The following is a 20303-nucleotide window of genomic DNA, read 5'->3' as shown; positions in this document are numbered from 1 at the left end:
CTTGGTGAGATTGAAGACTCAATGAACACTTCTGACATGCACACACACACACACACACACACACACACACACACACACACACACACACACACACACACGTTAATGTCATGCAGAGAGACTGATCTTCATTTCATTTTAACATGCTTACTAGGGCAGCTTCAATAATAATGAATGGGACCTGTCTTGTTGTTCTGACACACATCTAGGGTTTATTGTCACTCTTCTTGCATTCATTTATGAAAGATATACATGTAAACTTTTTGTGCTCCATAAAATAACTGGATGATAGGCTAGGAACAACTACTCCTGTATACAAGAACTTGTGTCTTTTTATACTGGGGCAACAGATACTTGCAGTTCGCTGAATTTCTTCTCTTTTTTTACTTATCGCTTCTTCTGCATTCCAAAATATAATTATAAACATCAATATACTTTGTACTTTTACACAACCTGCTGTCCTTGAAAGACAATGTAACCCAAAAAACAAAACTTGGACAAACTAAAGAACATTCAAAATACAAATTTTAAGACTAATACCATGAATGATTTACAATTAGTTACACTAACACAGTACAATTTGTGACTTTTTAAATACAATTTTGTCATAATGATATCATTCAGTTTGCACATTACAAATTTAGTATTTTTTAACAGAAACTGACTGACAAATTTTATCGAAAGGATTGCGTTTCTACACAGAGGCATCTGCGAGAGCTATTTTATACCATAGCAACACCTTTGTTGAACCTGGCGCATAATGTCAATACTGAGGAGTATATCAGTCAAATAATGCTTTAAATTTTGTTTTTGTATTTTATTTCCCAATGTTTGCTGCTAGGCAGTAGAACACAGAAGTTAAATTATAATTACTTTGTGAAATTTAAATCCAATTTTCTAACGATTTGCTGAAAATAAGAATAAATATTATGCAATTAAAATCTGTTGTGTTTTGGGACTAAGTTACTACATTTGTAAACACAGTGGCCATCCACAGAAAGGAGTGAATTGCTTAAATGTTGCGTGTAATCTTGGAAACTGCAACAGTAAAACAAATCTCTTTGAAGGTGTCTGAAGTGACAACATCTAGAAAATAAGTAGTGTGTTCACCGAAATTGCAACAAATTGCTGCAATGTGTTTTGAAATACTTACAGAAAAAGTTGTCTTGAGAATTCTGTTATCATGTAGACTGAGCATTGAACTCTGTGCATCACAATGTTTGAGTAATATAGAATGGCAGCTCTGTCAGTTATTAATTTGATACTGTGGTCTGCCACTATTCAAACTGGCCTCTGGCATCCAATTAAATTCAGTGCTAATCTCTTAGGTTGGTCACCACCATTACTCAAGAGTACGCAGGTCAAAATTTGAAAAAATTATATCTGTAAGGCTTACATGTCAATTACAAGCTGTTCCACACTACATTATACTGAACACTGTTAAATGAAGGGTTTCTGGTAAATATGTCACCAGTTTTCTAAAATTTTACAGCTCACAAAAAGCAGACCATTTTGATAACTTACACATTTTAGTTCAGACCCTGACAACAAAATACTTGTCAGCTAAAGAGGGACCATTTTTGCTGACCAGATTGAAAACGTCAAAATAACAAGAGGCTGTGACATTGCTCAGAATTAAACCAGTTAATTACCACACATGGGGAATTCAGTATTAGGTGTAATTGTTCACATTTATATTTATTATATACAGATTTATTTTATATATCAATATGGAGTGTTCAATGTATTCTACAATAGCACCATTTTTAAGCATGCTTAATGCATACTCAACTTGCAGTGTTTAAGTACTTCTACTATAGTCCCATTATTACATTATTTAAATTTACATTAGCTCACAACTCAAAATGACATGATATCATTTACTTACGATTATCTTGGACAGCAACTACACAACAATCACAAAAGTTCCTTTATAATATTATCTTATTTTTCTCATCACATAAGTTCTAGGCACTTTTCATTAGTTGTAAGTACATACTGCATACAGTTTGTTCAGACTCTGTCACTGACACAAATGAAAATAATACTTCTCAGTAATCCGGAATGACAATTTTCGTGATACAGTATTGTGATGGGGCATACAAAAGTTTAATAGTCTAGCTACTTCTTTGAAAGGAATATAGTGCTTACAGTACAATACTACTCCACCTTTAAAATAACCAACCATGCTTGAAGCATTCTGTTAGCTGGTTTTGCTATAAAGAAACTACTATTACACAAATATACTGTCACAAAAATAGTGAATCTCTTTGATTGCATCCTGCACTTATCATCACTACTTCTGGAAGTTCTGTTATTTATTTTGCTTAATGAAGTAACAAAGTTTTCAAGATAACCACCACAGTTAATTAGAAAACAAAATAATAAAAACTCAACATGGTCTCAAAACTCTTTAAGAAATGCAAAGTGAACAGCATCAGTAAAAAAAGGACCATTGGCCAGATCTCTCTCTCTCTCTCTCTCTCTCTCTTCCCCCCCCCCCCCCCCCCCCCTCTCTCTCTCTCTCTCTCTCTCTCTCTCTCACACACACACACACACACACACACACACACACACACACACACGCACACGAGCTCCATAATTAGGTAGCAATTAGGAGAATTAGGAGAATAAATTAACATAATATTTTTATATATCTTACTGTCCCATATCCATTTTCATCTGCCCACAAAGACTTGCATGCTGTTTCCAATCTCCATTATTAAAAAATATGAAATACAAGCCAATCCTTATATCCAAACTCTCAGATATCTTAATAGCTTTCTGTTTTATCAAGCAAGTACCGTGGCATAATGACCAGAACACATCATGTGTAATGTATGCACATAAACCTATAAGAACTATGTAGAAATGTTAAGCCAAAGAGTTTTTGTGAAATACAAAATTACTGACTTACACCAACATAATTCACTATTTCCACAAAGAAAAACAAAGAGGAACTTGGGAACCACAATGTTGATGCATCTCAAGCACAGACAAAAGATGAGCAACAGTAAAAGTTTTTGGAAGTTAGTTAAATTGTTTGTTGTCTGCCAGTCAGACAGAAATAGAAAGCACATGTGGTCAATAAAAAAATGTAGACCCTGATGATCAGCCTTCAGCAGCATCATGATTCCTCCTTTGTTGCAAATCTTCTTTTTTTGATAAAGGTAGTAGTTGATCACTGCCCTCTGCTGAAGGGGTCAGTGGATATTTCTGATCAGGATAGTTCCAAGCCTGTATTTCAGCTGTTCCAAATATCTGGAACATGATGTATGTCGTGCATGACACTACTGCAGACACCCAAAACACATGACGCCAGTTCTCCAAAGTTGGCTGGAAAAAAAATTACAAGTTTCATAACATCAAAATTGAACTCACAATTGAACAATTAAAAACTATAATAAAAACAAGCTTTATTTTTAACCTTTAGTGTTATCATAAGCAAGTGAGAAGTGCTATGTCAAAATATGGCTAATCACGTATAAGATGAAATACTAGACTGTAGTTGAACACACAAAATAGCCCTTACTGCTTTGGGAACTTTCAGTCTTCTTCAAAGTAAATAGGAACTTTACACATATAGGTATATCCTTTCACCATGAAATGCTGGCTGTTTATGAACCAAATGCAAAGTCACATCCAGCCGTAGTGAAATACTGCCAAGAATTTGCCTGAGGCTACAAAGATGTAGATGACACTGAGTGAGGAGGACGGCCACTGACATTGATCACAGGCAATCAAGGAACAGATTTGCAACAATCCTACATTTTCTGGTGAAGAGGATTACATTCACACAATGGTTCTTAAATGGCTCTGTGACCAAAGAGTGGATTTCTATTGTGAAGATTTGAACAACTGGTGCAAAGTTCTAACTTGGTGACAATGTGAAAAATAGTGTCATATATCAGTGTCTTTTTAAGGGTATGCACACATTCAATAGAAGTTACTTGGCCTGCCATAATAATGTGAACTTAGTTTTTGAAGGCCGCTTATATTTACAAACAGTGTTTTGATACATACAGTAAAATTTAAGACAGTTAATGAACCTCTAAGTCGGATATGAGTTAAATTTTATGGCCTCAAATTTGTGGCTACAATGAAAATAAGAAAGAGTAGAGCTAGTGTGACGGTAAATAGATGACAGAGGAAAGGTGCCAAGACAAATTTAGAGGACAACTGCACCAGAAACAAATGAAGCATTACGAAAAGATAGTTTTACTTACAACTGAAGGTCATTATACACACAGAATACAATATAGATCACAATGGCACTCTCCTTTTGACATAGAAATAGCTTATGAAATATAGTGATAAATGCTGGACATGCCACTCTCTTTAACTACCTAATACTTTATCTTTCTAGAGCCAGTTTATGTTTTTGTATAAAGTGTTGGTACTTACACTTTCTTGCAGTAGTGCACCTGCAACCAGTGGCGATAGAAAACTGGCTGTCATGTGAATTGTTTGTGCAAATGCTAGGATTGGTCCTAAAGAAACAAAAAGGAAACTCTGTTATTAAGAAATGGTTTTCCTGCTTCATTCCAAACTGTTTAACTATGAACTGATTGGAAATATTGAGCCTTGGGGAATGACACTAATAACACTTACCATTTCTGGGAATTAAAAGTGAATCACAAATGCTTTTTAATAGTTACTAAAATAGTGTTCTTTGACCCACTAAAAATATCTGAGAACTGTAAGGGCTTAAGGCCCACTTGCTGTTGATGTTAAGACCTTAGCATGTATGCATGCTCATGATATATGTTGATCTTATCATGAGTTAGGTTTATCTGTGCTGTAGATCACACTACACATATAAACACTAATGAAAAGCTATCTCACCAATTTCTCTGATACTCACTTCTATATGAGCCCAATGAAATGTGCTTTATGCTCTTAAGGTTCTCAGTGCTTCAGTTATTTCCTTCATATCTTCACATAAAATCTAATGTATATTAAATAGTAGCTATAATGATTTCACGATCTCAATGTAACTTTTTTTTTCAAGTTCTGTAAGATCTACAAAAAAATTCTATTTGTTTCTTTCAGTAATGTTCATCCACATTAATGTTCATTTTCATTATAGGCATCGGCCAAATTAAATCTACAATAATCTCCTCTTGGGATTAAGGAATAAACAGTTGATATTTAAGTTTTGTGGAAAGCATTTGTCATAGCCCCCAAATGTGAGGACAACCATTCATGTGATATGATGTCACATCATATCATGTGGTGTGTGTGTGTGTGTGTGTGTGTGTGTGTGTGTGTATTTGTTTGTTGTGTTAGGTGGTGGTGGTGAGGGGGGGGGGGCAATGTGCCTTATTTTCAACATGTTGCAGTATGGTTTCTTTCCATTATGTGCATATGGCAATAGATCACTATTCTTCAACAGATGAGGTTCTCAGCAACAAAGATGGAAAATTGCTTAAATTTAGATCATAATGTTAACAGCAGACATCTCAATGGGCCAACAGCAATCTGCTCCCATGATGAGTGGTTGGAAGTGGTAGGGAGGGTGGGAGGGGTGTGTAGTGGGAGACATGAGAGCAACACAAGTTATAAATGACTGTTCTGGGGTAGAACTTGTCAGTGTGTGCAGGTGTAGGTTATGGTTCCTTAAGAGGATATTCCAGGAAACAGAGTGAACAGATAGTTGAATATGGAGGATCCAAAGTAGGCATATGAGTTAAAGGGGTAAATAATAGTTTGGATGAGCTATGGTGAAATGAAAAACTAACATAAGTGAGACAGTGTTACTAACCAACCTTCATTGAAATATTACTCTCATATACACAAAATTAAGTGGTTAGTAGGTACTACAGCAACACCATTTCAGTGTAGCAGTCAGTTTGTTTTTTGTCCATTTAAAAAATACCATTTCACCTGTTCCTGAAGTTGACCAAAAATTAACTGCTTCGGGGAAAAAAAACACAACATCCTGTTACCAGTTTCAGCAATCCACGTATAGAACTGGACTGCATTCCTTCAGGTGATTCACTACAGTAGTGTAAATGAGCTTCATGGTGTAAATGATTTCACATCAGTAATTTTTTTATTCATATTTTGACAATAAAAACAGTTTTTCTCAAGAAGAAACATATATTCCATTTGTAAAAATGAGTACTAGTGTTCCACGGGATTATGTACTAAGATACTTCTTTTATATTCTTTTTATCACTTGTGTGTCCCATTGTTTAGCATAGACTCTCATCTGATGAATTCTTCTTGGATTATCAGCAGAGTAGTGATGTCGTCTTGTCACAACGTTTCAATGAGTTTCGTACCCATCATCTTCTCTGAAGAACGTTGCGACAAGACGACGCCACCACTCGGCTGATAACCTGAGGAGAATTCATCAGTGGAATACACCGATAAAGACTGAAATTGCATATAGACTCTCATCTGTTATGCTGCTGATACAACTTTAAGTAAAGCTGTACTCAACCTCAAGGTTAGTTTTAACACTGCAGTTATTTACTAGGCAAGGTCCTACTGGATATGGTATGTCCTGCCCTCCTCTATGTAACCTTTGGAGTGACTCATTCAGTCAGAAATGGAGGAACCTACAGTTTAACATAGACTCTGAAGTAAGGAGCAACTTTTCATTTTTCACAATAACAAATCACTGCTGTAGGTGAAAGAAGCACTAAGTAACAGAAAAAAACTCCTTGAGGACATTGGGGACTGGACACCTAACCTACAATTTGTAGTCAGCACCAACCCACTAAATCACCAAACCACATGGTACAACCTCACATAACTCATTGTGTAATCTTAAAGTATATTTCCAGACAAAATGTATAACGAAATGCAGCAAGTGGTTTCTCATATGGCAGATGCTAGATCTGGAAGCTGTGGCATGGTTTGAAGATTATGTAAGTGAGGACCTTACATGTGATACCTTCAAAGCAAAGTTTTTAAGCAACATCCTGTGGCCTAGTGGACTGATGGTCATAGAGAAAAATTTTTCATGGGTAGTACTTGTAGCAACTGCATAGTTGACAGTGATAATGCCACAGATCTTACAATCCTGGCTAGTCATTTAGAATGCAGGATTCAGAATGGTGCCTGGCAAAAACTACACATTTTACAGTGCACATACAGTGATAGCTAACTGGTAAAAGTGCAAAGTCTAGTAGTAAAACTGTTAAACAAGGTGTGCCACAGGGCTCAGTATTGGGACCTCAAAATTCCTCCTGTATATTAATGACTTGAGCCTGAATGTAGATGAACTCAAAACTATAACGTTTGCAGATCACACAACTTTGCTCCTTGAAGGGGAAAACACAGAGACTTTTCAAAAAGCTGTGAATTTGGCTACTGACCAACTCAGCCAGTGGACTACAATCAACAGATTAACCTTCAGTACTAAAAAAGACAGTTTTCATGAACTTTCACACCACACAAAATGCAAACCCCTGTCAACCAATTGTAACAATAAATTCCAACCAATGGTTACCAATGCTGTATTCAAATTCCTGAGTCTATGGGGATAAGATAACCTGAAATGGAATCAACATACTGAAAAGGTAAAGGTCAGAGTAAATACTGGCTGCTATGCAGTAAGTGTGCTGAAATTGTGTTCTCACTACATGTACATACAAGCCCATCTAAAATATGGTGTGATATTATGGGGTAGTTCTACAATGTGCTCTGAGCACTTTCAGAATCTAGAAGACAGCCTCAAAGGTCAGTAAGGAAGTAAACCTGGAGACTCCTGCAAACTAATCTTTGTGAAGTTGGAGAGTCTAACACTGCCTTGTCTATACACTCTTGTGACCGTAAAATTATTTTAAAAACCACATAATGCCAACGGAATACTGTTTGATTACCTACATCCATTCATGTCCATTGAACATTCCAACAGACTTGGGCAATTCCAGCAGGATAATGCAACACCCCACATGTCTAGAATTGCTACAGAGTGGCTCCAGGAACACACCGTTGAGTTTAACACTTCCGCTGGCCACCAAACTCCCCAGACATGAACATTACTGAGCATATCTGGTATGCCTTGCAACGTGCTGTTCAGAAGAGATCTCCACCCCCTCGTACTCTTACACATTTATGGACAGCCCTGCAGGATTCATGGTGTCAATTCCCTCCAGCACAACTTCAGACATGAGTGAGTCCATGCCATGTCATGTTGTGACACTTCTGGGTTCTTGTGGGAGTCCTGCATGATATTAGGCAGATGTACCAGTTTCTTTGGCTCTTGAATGTAATTCACTTAGCTCAGTCTGATTTAATTCCACTACATTCCATTATACTTGGTTTGCTTTTGTTGGTGTACATCTTATATCATCCTTTCAAGACACTGCCGATTCATTTCAACTGCTCTTCCAAGTCCTTTGCCATCTCTGATAGAATTGCAAGTGTCATATGCAAACCTCAAAGTTCTCATTTCTTCCCCCTCAACTTTAATTCCCTTTCCAAATTACTCCTTGGTTTCCTTCACAGTAACAAAAGGGTTACGCGACAGCCCTGTCTCACTCCATTGTAAACTAGTGTTTCCCTCTCATGTCCTTCATTCTGCATTGTCTTAAGGAATTCTCTCTTTGGCAATGCTACTACAGTAGATTCAGCAATAGCAATCCTTAGGAATATTGTGTATATCAAAGATCTTGGGAGTCTGACAATCTCTCCTCAGTTCATTTACACTGATGTCCAAAATTAAAGCAATGAATGGAAATTTTGTGAGGTTACATTTATTTTGCCACAATACAGAACAAACGGGAGATGGTAAAGTAGAAACAGTGTAAGGAATACAGAACACAAACATTTGCAACGTGCATAACAGTAGACAAAAATGTTCTTCTTTTTTCCAACTTAATGGACTTGCACACATGTTCCGACAACTGGTTAATGTGCTCAGAAGGGGGCAGCCACTTCTGGCAGCAATACAGGTGTGATAAAATGGGGCACACTGTGAATGATGTCATCAATTTCATGATGAGACAATAGCGCCCATTCTTCTTACAGAGCAGTTCGCAAACGTTGGGGAGTGGTTGGTGGACACTGATGTGAAGCAACCCATCTCCCTAGTGCATCCCAGACATGTTGTAAGGGATTCAAATCGGGAGGAGAGCAGGCTACATCTTGCATGCAGTATCTTCCATTTCCAAGAAAATGTCAGCCACCCGTTCTTTGTGACATTGAGCATAATCGTCCATCAGTACGAAGTCTGGGCCTACAGCACCTGGTAATGCATGCACATGAGGTCCCAACTTCTCTTCATGATACCTGACAGAAGTTAAAGCTTGTCAGTTCACCTGTACAATTTCATGAAGAGTTGCCAAAATAATCCCTGCCCACACCATTAATGATCCTCCTTTATATTGGTCTCTTTCCACAATGTTTGGGTTCCGAAATCGTGTTTCACATTCCCTCCAGATGTGAATCCATCGAGATTCGCTCTCCAGACCAAACTGGGACTCATTTGTGAAAAGAACATTTGCCTATTATTCGACCGGCAAGGTGGCATCTCAACGCTCCACTCTAGATGTTCACTTCTGTGAAGAGGCAACAGAGATACACATACAGCAGTCTCTGACAATAAAGGCCGCTCTGCTGAAGCCTTTCTGTACATGTTTTGCCTCAATAAATCATGTTCAGTGGATACCGCAAGGTCGATGCCAGTTGCAAAGCAGTACTAAGGCATACTGCCTTAATCCTACAAGTCCTTACAGCCAAATAATGGCCCTCTCTTTCTGATGTCACACATGGTCCACCCCACATTAAGTCTTCAGAATTCAGTTTCGGTCTCTGTAAACTGTCGCCACATCCGAGAAACAACAGAATGATCACCTTTAAGCCATTGGGCCAGATCAATTTGCGACTGTTCCACTTCCATTCTTCCCATGGCCCTCCACTGGAGAGAGTCTGGAAGGTGTCTTCTCTGTGCCATACTGCACTGTCTGTCTCTGTGTACACATCAGTTGTGGATGTGGGACTACCCGGCAAACAGTAGCCTATTTGATAGGTGCCATGGTGTCATCATTGGTGTGATGGTCCATTGACCAGAATGCCACATTCCATGCAGAACATGATCATACAGACATGTGTTGACAGTTTGTAGGATTATATCATGAATTAGACACAGGGCAGGGAAATAGTGGCTTGTTGCTTTAATTTTGGACAGCAGTGTACAATTAACAGTTTATATTGTTGATAGTAAAAATAAATTATAGATGAACAGAGATATACACAGCTGCAGTAGAAGATACACAAACAGTTTCCATTATGAATCTTCCTCTCTGTTTAATGCTAACATTTATATCTACGAGGGTTATTCCAAAAGTAAGGTCCGATTCGCCGTAACTATTGAAATTTGGCGCCAATGACAAAACACGCATGCGCGCCGACTCCCGGCAAGCCTTGCGCGTCAAACGCCGCCATTCGCTTTGTTACTGTTGCTGAGTGTAGTTCACAGTGTCACTTTACAATGTTTAAGACAATTGATCAGCCCGCCGATTGTGAAGTAAGGGCAGTGATACGGTTTTTGTCTGCAAGAAACAATTCAGCGGCGGAAATCCATCGGCAGATTACTGAAGTGTACGGTCCTAACATAATGAGCGACAGTAAAGTGCGCAAGTGGGTGCGAGCTTTTAATGAAGGATGGGATAATGTGCACGATGAACCACGGTGTGGCCGACCATCAGTGATTTCAGACGATTTGGTCAATGCGGTTGACAAAAAAATTCGTGAAGATCGCCGATTCACTATTACAGACGTAGACATGCAATTTCTGAATGTGAGTAGAACAACTTTGTACAGAATTGTGTCTGAACATTTGAAGTTTCACAAATTGTGTGCCCGTTGGGTTCCCAGGCTGCTTACTGAGCCCCAACGAATGAAAAGAATGGCTTTTGCTCTTGATTTTTTGGAGCGATATCATAAGGAAGGTGACAGTCTTTTAGACAATGTTGTCACAGGGGATGAGACATGGGTTTCTCACATCACTCCAGAGTCTAAACGTCAGTCAATGCAATGCCGTCACACGTCATCGCCAGTCAAGGTCAAGGCAAAGCAGACAATCTCAACACGTAAGGTTATGGCGACTGTGTTCTGGGATAGACGTGGAGTATTGTTAGTCGACTTTATGGAGAGAGGAACAACGATTAATAAAGCCGCCTACTGCGCTACCCTGACTAAACTTCGATGTGCAATCCAGAATAAGCGACGTGGTCTTTTGTCGTCTGGAATCTTGTTGTTGCATGACAATGCCAGACCCCACACTGCAAATGAAACGCAAGCTCTGATCAAGAAATTTGGATGGGAACAGATGGACCATCCTCCTTACAGTCCGGACCTGGCGCCAAGTGATTTCCACCTGTTCCGTTACTTAAAGGAGTTTCTCGGCGGCAAGCGCTTCGACACAGATGATGAAGTGAAAGAAGCAGTTAACGACTGGTTATCGTCACAGGCAGCCGATTTCTATAACATGGGCATTCAAAAGCTTGTTGAACGATGTGACAAATGTTTAAATAAGTATGGAAGTTATGTAGAAAAATAGATAAAGATGTAAGGAATGTAAATAAAACAATTGTTTTGAAAAAACATTTTAGTTTTGATTTTTTTTTTATAACCGGACCTTACTTTTGGAATAACCCTCGTACATGACCGCTCTGGAAATAATTTAGAATTAAGTGAGACCACTCACTGAAAAGCAGAAGCACTGAGTTGTCGGTAGGCACATACCAAGGAAAAAAACCTTGCTAGCTTTCAGAGTTATCATACCTCTAAAATCTAGCAAGACTTTTTTTTCCTTTTGTATGTGGCTATCAACAGCTCAATGCTTATGCTTTTCAGAGAATGGTCTCCTTTAATCCTAAAGCATTTACATTCTACAAGAAATTTCCTACAACATGACCACTCTGCACTCCACATTTCCATGTGATCATTCCAATTTTTGTTTTTCATAATTTTAATCCCTTTGATTTTTGTTAAATTGACAACCTCTCAATTTGTGCAATTTAATGGATTCCTTTTAGTGCTCATTAGGATTCTGGGTTCTACTGCACAGGTCTTCTAACAAGCTTTCATTTATTAGTACATACTAGAGACCTGATGAATTTCCAAGACAAGCGCGTACTTGCAAACCATGGGTAAGATATCTGGAGAGAATTCTGGTAATCACTACATGTGATGCAACAGCAAAGAAATTTTTCTTTCAATGGTTGTAATTTTACTTGCATCAAATGTTGCATGTTCTGAGCAACCGTTTGCCTAAATGAAAGTGTATCCAGACTCGACCACTGACCTAATGTAAGAATAGATGTGATTCCAGGTGCCAGGTAATAACGATCTACCTGTTGCCAAACTCATTTATATCAGAGGATTTTCTCATTTGCAGCCCTTATTGCCACTGGATGTCTCCATTTATCTCTGCTCTGCTTACATGCAGGTTGCTTATAAATTAAATCACACAATGAAAAATCCAGGATGAAATGTAACAATATTACAAAATGGAAAGTTGTTACTTACCATATAGCTGAGATGCTGGGTTGCAGATAGGCATAACAAAAAGACTGTCACAATATAAGCTTTTGGGCATCAAGGCCTTTGTTGAAAATTGACAAAACACACACACACACAAACACACACACAAATGCAGCTCTCACACACATGACTGCAGCCTCTGGCAGGTGAAGCCACACTGCTTCTGCTGCCAGAGGCTGCAGTCATGTGTGTGAGACTTGTGTGTGTGTGTGTGTGTGTGTGTGTGTTGTCAATTTTCAACAAAGGCCTTGATGGCCAAAAGCTTATATTTTGACAGCCTTTTTGTTGTGGCTATTTGCGACTCAGCATATTCATTATATGGTGTTTATAAATTAGTTGTACAAAAGTAACCTTTAATTGTGAAAAGGGTAAATAACTTTCATAAATGCTTGATACAGCACTGAACGCTGTACATTTTCAAGTTTTATTAGCACCTAACACTGTTAGTTCCCAACTTTGACGCTACGTGGCATGTGCGGATGAGTTATTCCAACAGTCATCATTGAGACGTATAAAGGTGCAGAGTGTGCACAGTGTTGGTTATGGTTTGATGAATCCAAATCAACTACTAAACTTCAGGGACAATTCAGGACTAAATATTGAAAGCCACCATCGCAAAGACAATTTGTTATTAACTGGTACAATTGTTCCATCAAAACTGGCTGAATCTGACACAGTAATTGAACAAATTTGCCAGTCTTACATTTGAAGTTCAGTTAGATAAATGAAATGTGCCAGCTTAGAATTTAATATGCCTAGTGCAACACTGTCAAAAGGTATTATGGAAATGCCTGTCATTCAAACTCTACAAACTGGAACAGTTTTAAGCTTTAAGAGAAAGTGGTAAAGAAAATGAGCTGAGTTTTGTGTAGAAATGTTTAACAAAATGCAGACTGAAGATGGGTTTCTTAATAAAATTGCGTTTAATAAAGAAACCATCTTCCATACCTGCAGTAAAGAGAATCAGCTTAATGCTCAGATATATGAGTTGTGCAGAAACCATGTCAAACAATAAAACAGGTATAGGTCTCACCTAAGGTAAATGTTCTTACATTGTAAGCTTTAACAAGATTTACAGTTTTCTTCCCCAGAGTTAACTGTAACTGGTGCATCATAACTGGAAAGGCTTCAACATTATCTAATACCTCTATTACAACACGACATAAGGTAAATGTTATTACATTGTAAGCTTTCACAAAATTTACAGTTTTTTTTTCTTTCTTCCCCAGAGTCAACTGTAGCTGGTGCATCATAACTGGAAATGCTTCAACATTATCTAATACCTCTATTACAACATGACATGAGCACATAATTTATTTCCTAGCAAGCTGGTGTGCCACGACTTATCATCGTGAAGTCATTGTGTATCTCCATAGGAATGACCTGGACTGGACATGATGGAATAATATCCTGACCACAATAATCAACTGATATAACCCCACTGGACTTCTGCATATGATGTTATTTTAAAGACAAAGTGACTGTCCACTTCTGGGAAACATTAACGAGCTGTGACAATGGATAACACAAGCAGTTGCCACCATACGTCAGACCTGCTTCGTAATATCTCTGGAGGTAAACTGATTACAAAAGGGACATTTGTCATATTACAGAATAGCCACATTGAATATTTGTAAATAACATTTGAAGATATCCTCCATTCAGTGCTGTATTGAGGATTTCTGTCAGTTATTTACATTTTTTACAATTAAAGGTTACTTTTCAATAACTTATTTTTAAACATCCTTTTCTTTCCTTATCAGATCACACGACTGCAGTCTCACCAGGTGGGATTCAATCTCAGGATGGATAGCAGTGGTAATATTTCGAATCATCAGTATATGTGTATCTGCAGCATAAGCCTTTCTGACTGCTACTGAGGACTATAAGAAGATCTGCATATAAAGGCAATTAATGAAAAAAATGTTTACAAGGTATAGTAATAACCAGTGAAAACTATATTCTTTGCACTGGAATATGTGGTAGTACCACTCATTTGCAAAAGTTGAAAAGAGTCTACTGAGAAAACAATATAAGATATTACACACTTAGTCCTGGTAGAACTAAACAAGAAAAAATTCCCCAGTGATCTTGCCAAGGCCACTGATTATGCAGATCATAAATTTCTACTAGAGATAATAGAATGAATGGCATTAAAGGCATTCTTCTTTGCACAATTGAAGCCATACCTTAACAAAAGAAAACAGAGAGTCACATTAGCAAGTGATATTGCGGAATAAGATTATATTCCCAATGGGAAAGTATTTAATGTGATATCCCACAAGATAGATGCTTGGCACAATCTCCTTCTTGGCCAACATAAATGATTTACTGAGGAGATTGGACAACTCTTAAAAACTGTGATGTTTGCCAGTGACAAGTACACTTATATAGGCCTTGAACATATCCACATCAAACGCAGTCAGGAGAATAATAGAACAGTTTTACAACTGGTTCACAGCAAGTAGCTTATGCACTGATCTTACAAAAACTTATATTATGATGCAGTAGCAAATAAATAAAAATGATTTAAAGATTCCAGAAGCAGAGCTCATTGGGCACACACTGGATGAGGAGACATGTGGAAAACTGCTAGGTATCCAAATGAACAATAAACTTAGATGGCACCAGCATTTATAAAAACCTTCAGTTTCACCTGCTAAGGTCAATAATGTATTTATTTGCAGAAGCATGCTGTGAGAATATTGTGCAAAAAAAGAATATTGAGCTAAGCTGATAACTGAAGATTTTGCAGAAGGTTCTTCTGTGACTTAGGGAACACTTACATGCCAATATGCACATACTACCCAATTGTATTAAAATTTGTGGTTAGAAACAGGAATGAAGTTAGTATGAACTACACAATTTGCATCCACAGTCTTCTTCTAATACCTAGCATCTATCCCATCTAGTATGGGTCTGATTTTTAGGATTTGCAAAATTTTACTTTATTATTTAAACTACCTGTCTGGATACCCTTCCTGACACCACAATCAAGATAACCTACGGGAGGGAAGCTGTGAGCACCATCTGTCTGTGACTCATGTAAACTTTGTTTTGTGGGTTATTGTATTTTAATTGTTTGTGTATTGTATTCTTTGATGCAGAAATTTGGAATCAGCTCAGCATTTGCCTAAATGAGCATAGCAATCAGCCTAAATACCACACTCAGGGTGTCCTATGTATCAAGTTACAGTCATTAATCTGCCAAGTGCATCTGATCCCCTATTCCCATCATTAGCATTGCTAGGGCAGTTTAAGTCCAAAAAATATTTTTTCCCCTCCAGATAGTAAGTCATATTTACCAGCCTTGGTAGAAAATATTCCCATCTTTCTAGAGTTACAGTTAACATGTTACACCTCTCTACCACTACATATGCCGCACCCCCCCCCCAACGTTAAATGTCACCAGGACTGATACCAATCCACCCAGGAATCCCAAAACTATGGATTAGATTAAAATTCACATCCCCACCTCATTCCTAATAGTGCTAGCAGTGTCTTAGCACAATAATTTATTTTCCCACATAGTAAGTCTAACTGTACGATGATAGTTGAAATAGCTCCAGGTGTTCCAGAGCTATACTGGAAAACACTTATAAATATAATGAGAGGGACACCATAATGCCATATATGAACTGCAAACCTGAGCTTACACACCACTGAGAGCAACACACTGGGAAGGGCAAAGATTTTTTTCTGTTTATTTTCATGTCCTAAGTTTTGATTAATCAGGATAAAGTAAACAAGTGAAATGTTGAATCATTTGTTTCATTAGAATAACTGAAATGACTTCTGAACCAAATGTAAATTTTTTGCAAGACTCATGGAAATTGTCACATACTACAGGAGCACAAAAATATACAGGGTGATTCAAAAAGAATACCACAACTTTAGGAATTTAAAATCTCTGCAACGACAAAAGGCAGAGCAAAGCACTATCTGTCGGCGAATTAAGGGAGCTGTAAAGTTTCATTTAGTTGTACATTTGTTCGCTTGAGGCGCTGTTGACTAGGCGTCAGCGTCAGTTGATGCTAAGATGGCAACCGCTCAACAGAAAGCTTTTTGTGTTATTGAGTACGGCAGAAGTGAATCGACGACAGTTGTTCAGCGTGCATTTCGAACGAAGTATGGTGTTAAATCTCCTGATAGGTGGTGTATTAAACATTGGTATAAACAGTTTACAGAGAATGGGTGTTTGTGCAAAGGGAAAAGTTCTGGACGGCCGAGAACGAGTGATGAAAATGTAGCACACATCCAGCAAGCATTTGTTCGCAGCCCAGGAAAATCGACTCGCAGAGCTAGCAGAGAGCTGCAAATTCCACAATCAACTGTATGGAGAGTCCTACAAAAAAGGTTAGTTATGAAACCTTATCGTCTGAAATTGGTTCAAGCACTGTCTGCAGCTGATAAGATTAAAAGAATCAATTTCTGTGATTTTATCCTTGCTCAAATGGAAACAGATGAATCTTTCATTTCAAAGATTGTGTTTAGTGATGAAGCAACTTTCCACACTAACGGGAAAGTCAACCGTCACAATGTCTGTATATGGGGCACTGAGAATCCACGGGAAACAACTCAGTATGAACGTGACTCGCCTAAGGTGAACGTTTTCTGTGCCATTTCAGCCAATAAAGTTTTTGGTCCCTTTTTCTTTGAAGGTGCTACTGTAACTGGACTACAGTATCTGAAGATGTTAGAGAATTGGCTGTTCCCTCAGCTCGAACAAGAAGCACAACAATTCATATTTCAGCAGGATGGAGCGCCACCACATTGGCACTTATCTGTCTGTAACTACCTGAACGTCAACTACCCGAGGCGATGGATCGGCCGCCAGGCAGCCCGTGACAGAGCACTTCATCACTGGCCTCCAAGAAGCCCTGATCTTACCCCCTGCAATTTTTTCTTATGGGGGTATGTTAAGGATATGGTGTTTCAGCCACCTCTCCCAGCCACCATTGATGATTTGAAACAAGAAATAACAGCGGAATGAGTTGGAGTATCGGGTTGATATTGCTCGAGTGTCTGGAGGGGGCCATATTGAACATCTCTGAACTTGTTTTTGAGTGAAAAAAAAACCTTTTTAAATACTCTTTGTAATGATGTATAACAGAAGGTTATATTATGTTTCTTTCATTAAATACACATTTTTAAAGTTGTGGTATTCTTTTTGAATCACCCTGTATTATTCAGTTTTGACCAAATTACCAACTACTATGATTCATTGCTTTGTACACTACATTAGTTTCATCACAGCACATGTTTAACACAAAAATAGCAAAATGATGTTAAATCAGTATCACAGTATTTGCATACACTACTTACCAGCAAGATTTGGTGCAATATCTACCACATTAGCCATTGCACCAGCATAAGATGCTGTAATAAGGGTAACAGCAAGAAACCAAGCAATCAGTACCAACACTATTTCACAGCCTAAGTATCCAATTGCAAGGACAAGTAGTCCTGGAATTATCTGAGCTAAAAGAGAAAAAGAATAACTTTGTAGTAACAGAAATATTTAACAATGGCTGCAGAACATTACATGTAAACCTCTATAATTTTCTTCTATGCTATGCAAATGTTCAGTCCCTTCTGAAGTATGGAGTCATTTTCTGGGAGCTTCTCCAAACAACATTAAGCTATTTAGAATGCAAAAAAAAAAAAAAAAAAAAAAAAAATCATAGAAGACACTATACACAGAAAATCTCTTCAAAAAAATGCAAAAACTTCCACTTCCATGCCTGCATATATACATGAAATTTTAGTATTTATAAAGCAGTATGCGAATGAAAATCCTGCACTCTTCCTCGAAAATGAAGATGTACAAAAACAAAGATCTCCTAAATGAAGTTATGCAACTTTGATTATTTTCTAGGTATTTTTTTTTCTCCAAACAACATGCACTCAGTAAACAGCATTGCAGGATACAGAGTTGCAGTGGAGGCATATCTAACTGACTACTGCTTCTATAGCCTGATAGAGTCCTATGATAGATAATGCATTGAAACCATAGTAGTAGTGTAAGCTCTGAACTAATAACTATAACAATGTACCAATAACCAATATCATAACCATAAGTAATTGATGATATTTTATAGTGACAGAAACAGTGTTGGGTTAAATGGTATCCAATGTCTTACCATACATTCTATGAACCCACAAATCTCATGGACTAATAAATAAAAATATATAAATATACAACATGTATTGTTTGTGATTTTAAATAAATATGTATCGAAATCTGATTCACCTGCATACTTGTGAACTGACTTGCCCTATGCTTTATCCATAAGCTGCTTTTGTAGACAGCAGAAATAATAAAAATAAAGTCCAATAGAATACTTGTGTGCACATCATCTTATTTCATAACAAATAATATTGTTTGTTCTATTTGGTGCTGTAACTGTAGGACTTGTTAAAACTGATGTTATGAATGCATCACAGTTTCTAAGTAAGATGAGTGCTGGTGTGACCATCCTGAAGTCACAACACATGACTATTATTGTATATTTTGTCGTCTTTAAATAGCTTCACAATATTGCTATAAATGCATCGCTGTACAAATTACATAATTTGCTTCAGTAACTATTCTAATTTCTGCATACAACAGCAATTTACAACTTATATATCCATTCACTGTTTTATTCAGTTATGGCAAGAAGTAACAATACTCACACATGGCAGTGAAAAGCTTCCGAACATTTGTCAAAGAAAGAATCTTCCGAGTAACCAAAACATCAGCAAAATAACAGAAAAATACTGACGAGACATAACTGCAGAGGAAGGGTGCACCAGAGAGCAAACCATTCTGAAACATTTAGATTGAAAGAAAAACAATGAAAACCTCTTTCTTTAAAACACTGAAGGTATATTGTTATAAGGGCTATACAGCGAAACCATAATATCTGTATTTTTACTGTGGTAGTTACATGCCAGTAATACTATCTTTTAATTAATCTTAATGTAGCATAAGTGAAAGTTTTCACTGATAGAACATCTGCTTCATTAGGCATGAATTGCTTCACTAAGTCTCTGAGTGGTTCCATTATACAAGATATGTGGTAATATTGATCACTGTAATACAAAGTAATATATAACTATTAAGACAAGTGGTAAAGTCAAAGTGCTTGGTATTACACTTAAATCAAGTTTAATACTTGAATTATCATATAATGTGACGTGCCTTGATGACCATGCACCATGACTGTTTGGTCTGATATCTTAATGTTTAAAGGGAGTTTTATTTTTGGAGTAAAGGATGCAGGCAGGTAAAAGTGTGAAATATTGTGAAATGTGATACCAGTGTGACTAAACAGACAAAAGCATGCATATGATATACATTTTGGCTAAGAGGCACATATAAATTCAGCTTATACTACGATAAATGGAAATTTTGGTTAGGTAAGCTCATGAGAACAAATAATGTTAATATACGAACAAGGAGAAGTGCTTTCTTCCAAGGGCATATAACATAAAATTTTCAAGCATGGGAATTAAGAAGAGCTATAATATCCAAAAGATGGTTGATAAAAATTTTGACAGCTTTCTTATTTGTTCCTCAGTAGACAAATCTGGGAAATTTCAAGTCTCCTTTCTCATGAGTGTGTTTATACCATAATATCTACTTACCACTACAGGCAAAATGTCATTCTGACTGTCACCAATCAGCCAAAGACTCTGAATCCTTCTTGGATGGCACTACACTGTGATTAAAATAACTTTGTGACTGAGATTTCTGTGAAGTCGATGGTAGATGCCAGTCATCAGCCAATTATACATTTTCTTTCTTGCTTGTGATC

General features: G+C 37.5%; 1 protein-coding gene across 2 annotated transcripts in view; it reads right to left on the bottom strand.

The window, feature by feature from the left end:
• Positions 1-2529: 2529 nt before the first annotated feature.
• LOC126458043 (sialin-like) overlaps positions 2530-20303 on the bottom strand; it is a 408590-nt gene continuing 390816 nt past the window's right edge. For both annotated transcript variants that reach the window (XM_050094836.1, XM_050094837.1), the window contains 4 exons: positions 19180-19312; positions 17827-17982; positions 4402-4487; positions 2530-3333 (listed from right to left, as the gene is read on the bottom strand). In XM_050094836.1, coding sequence (XP_049950793.1) covers positions 3109-3333; positions 4402-4487; positions 17827-17982; positions 19180-19312 — 600 coding nt within the window. In that variant the 3' untranslated portion in view covers positions 2530-3108. The remainder of the gene's footprint in view (positions 3334-4401; positions 4488-17826; positions 17983-19179; positions 19313-20303) is intronic.

The sequence above is a fragment of the Schistocerca serialis genome, chromosome 2 (genome assembly GCF_023864345.2).
Source record: "Schistocerca serialis cubense isolate TAMUIC-IGC-003099 chromosome 2, iqSchSeri2.2, whole genome shotgun sequence".
Classification (NCBI taxonomy): Eukaryota; Metazoa; Arthropoda; class Insecta; order Orthoptera; family Acrididae; genus Schistocerca; species Schistocerca serialis.
Note: the sequence above shows the minus strand (reverse complement) of the source record. Positions and strands in the feature narration are given on the sequence as shown.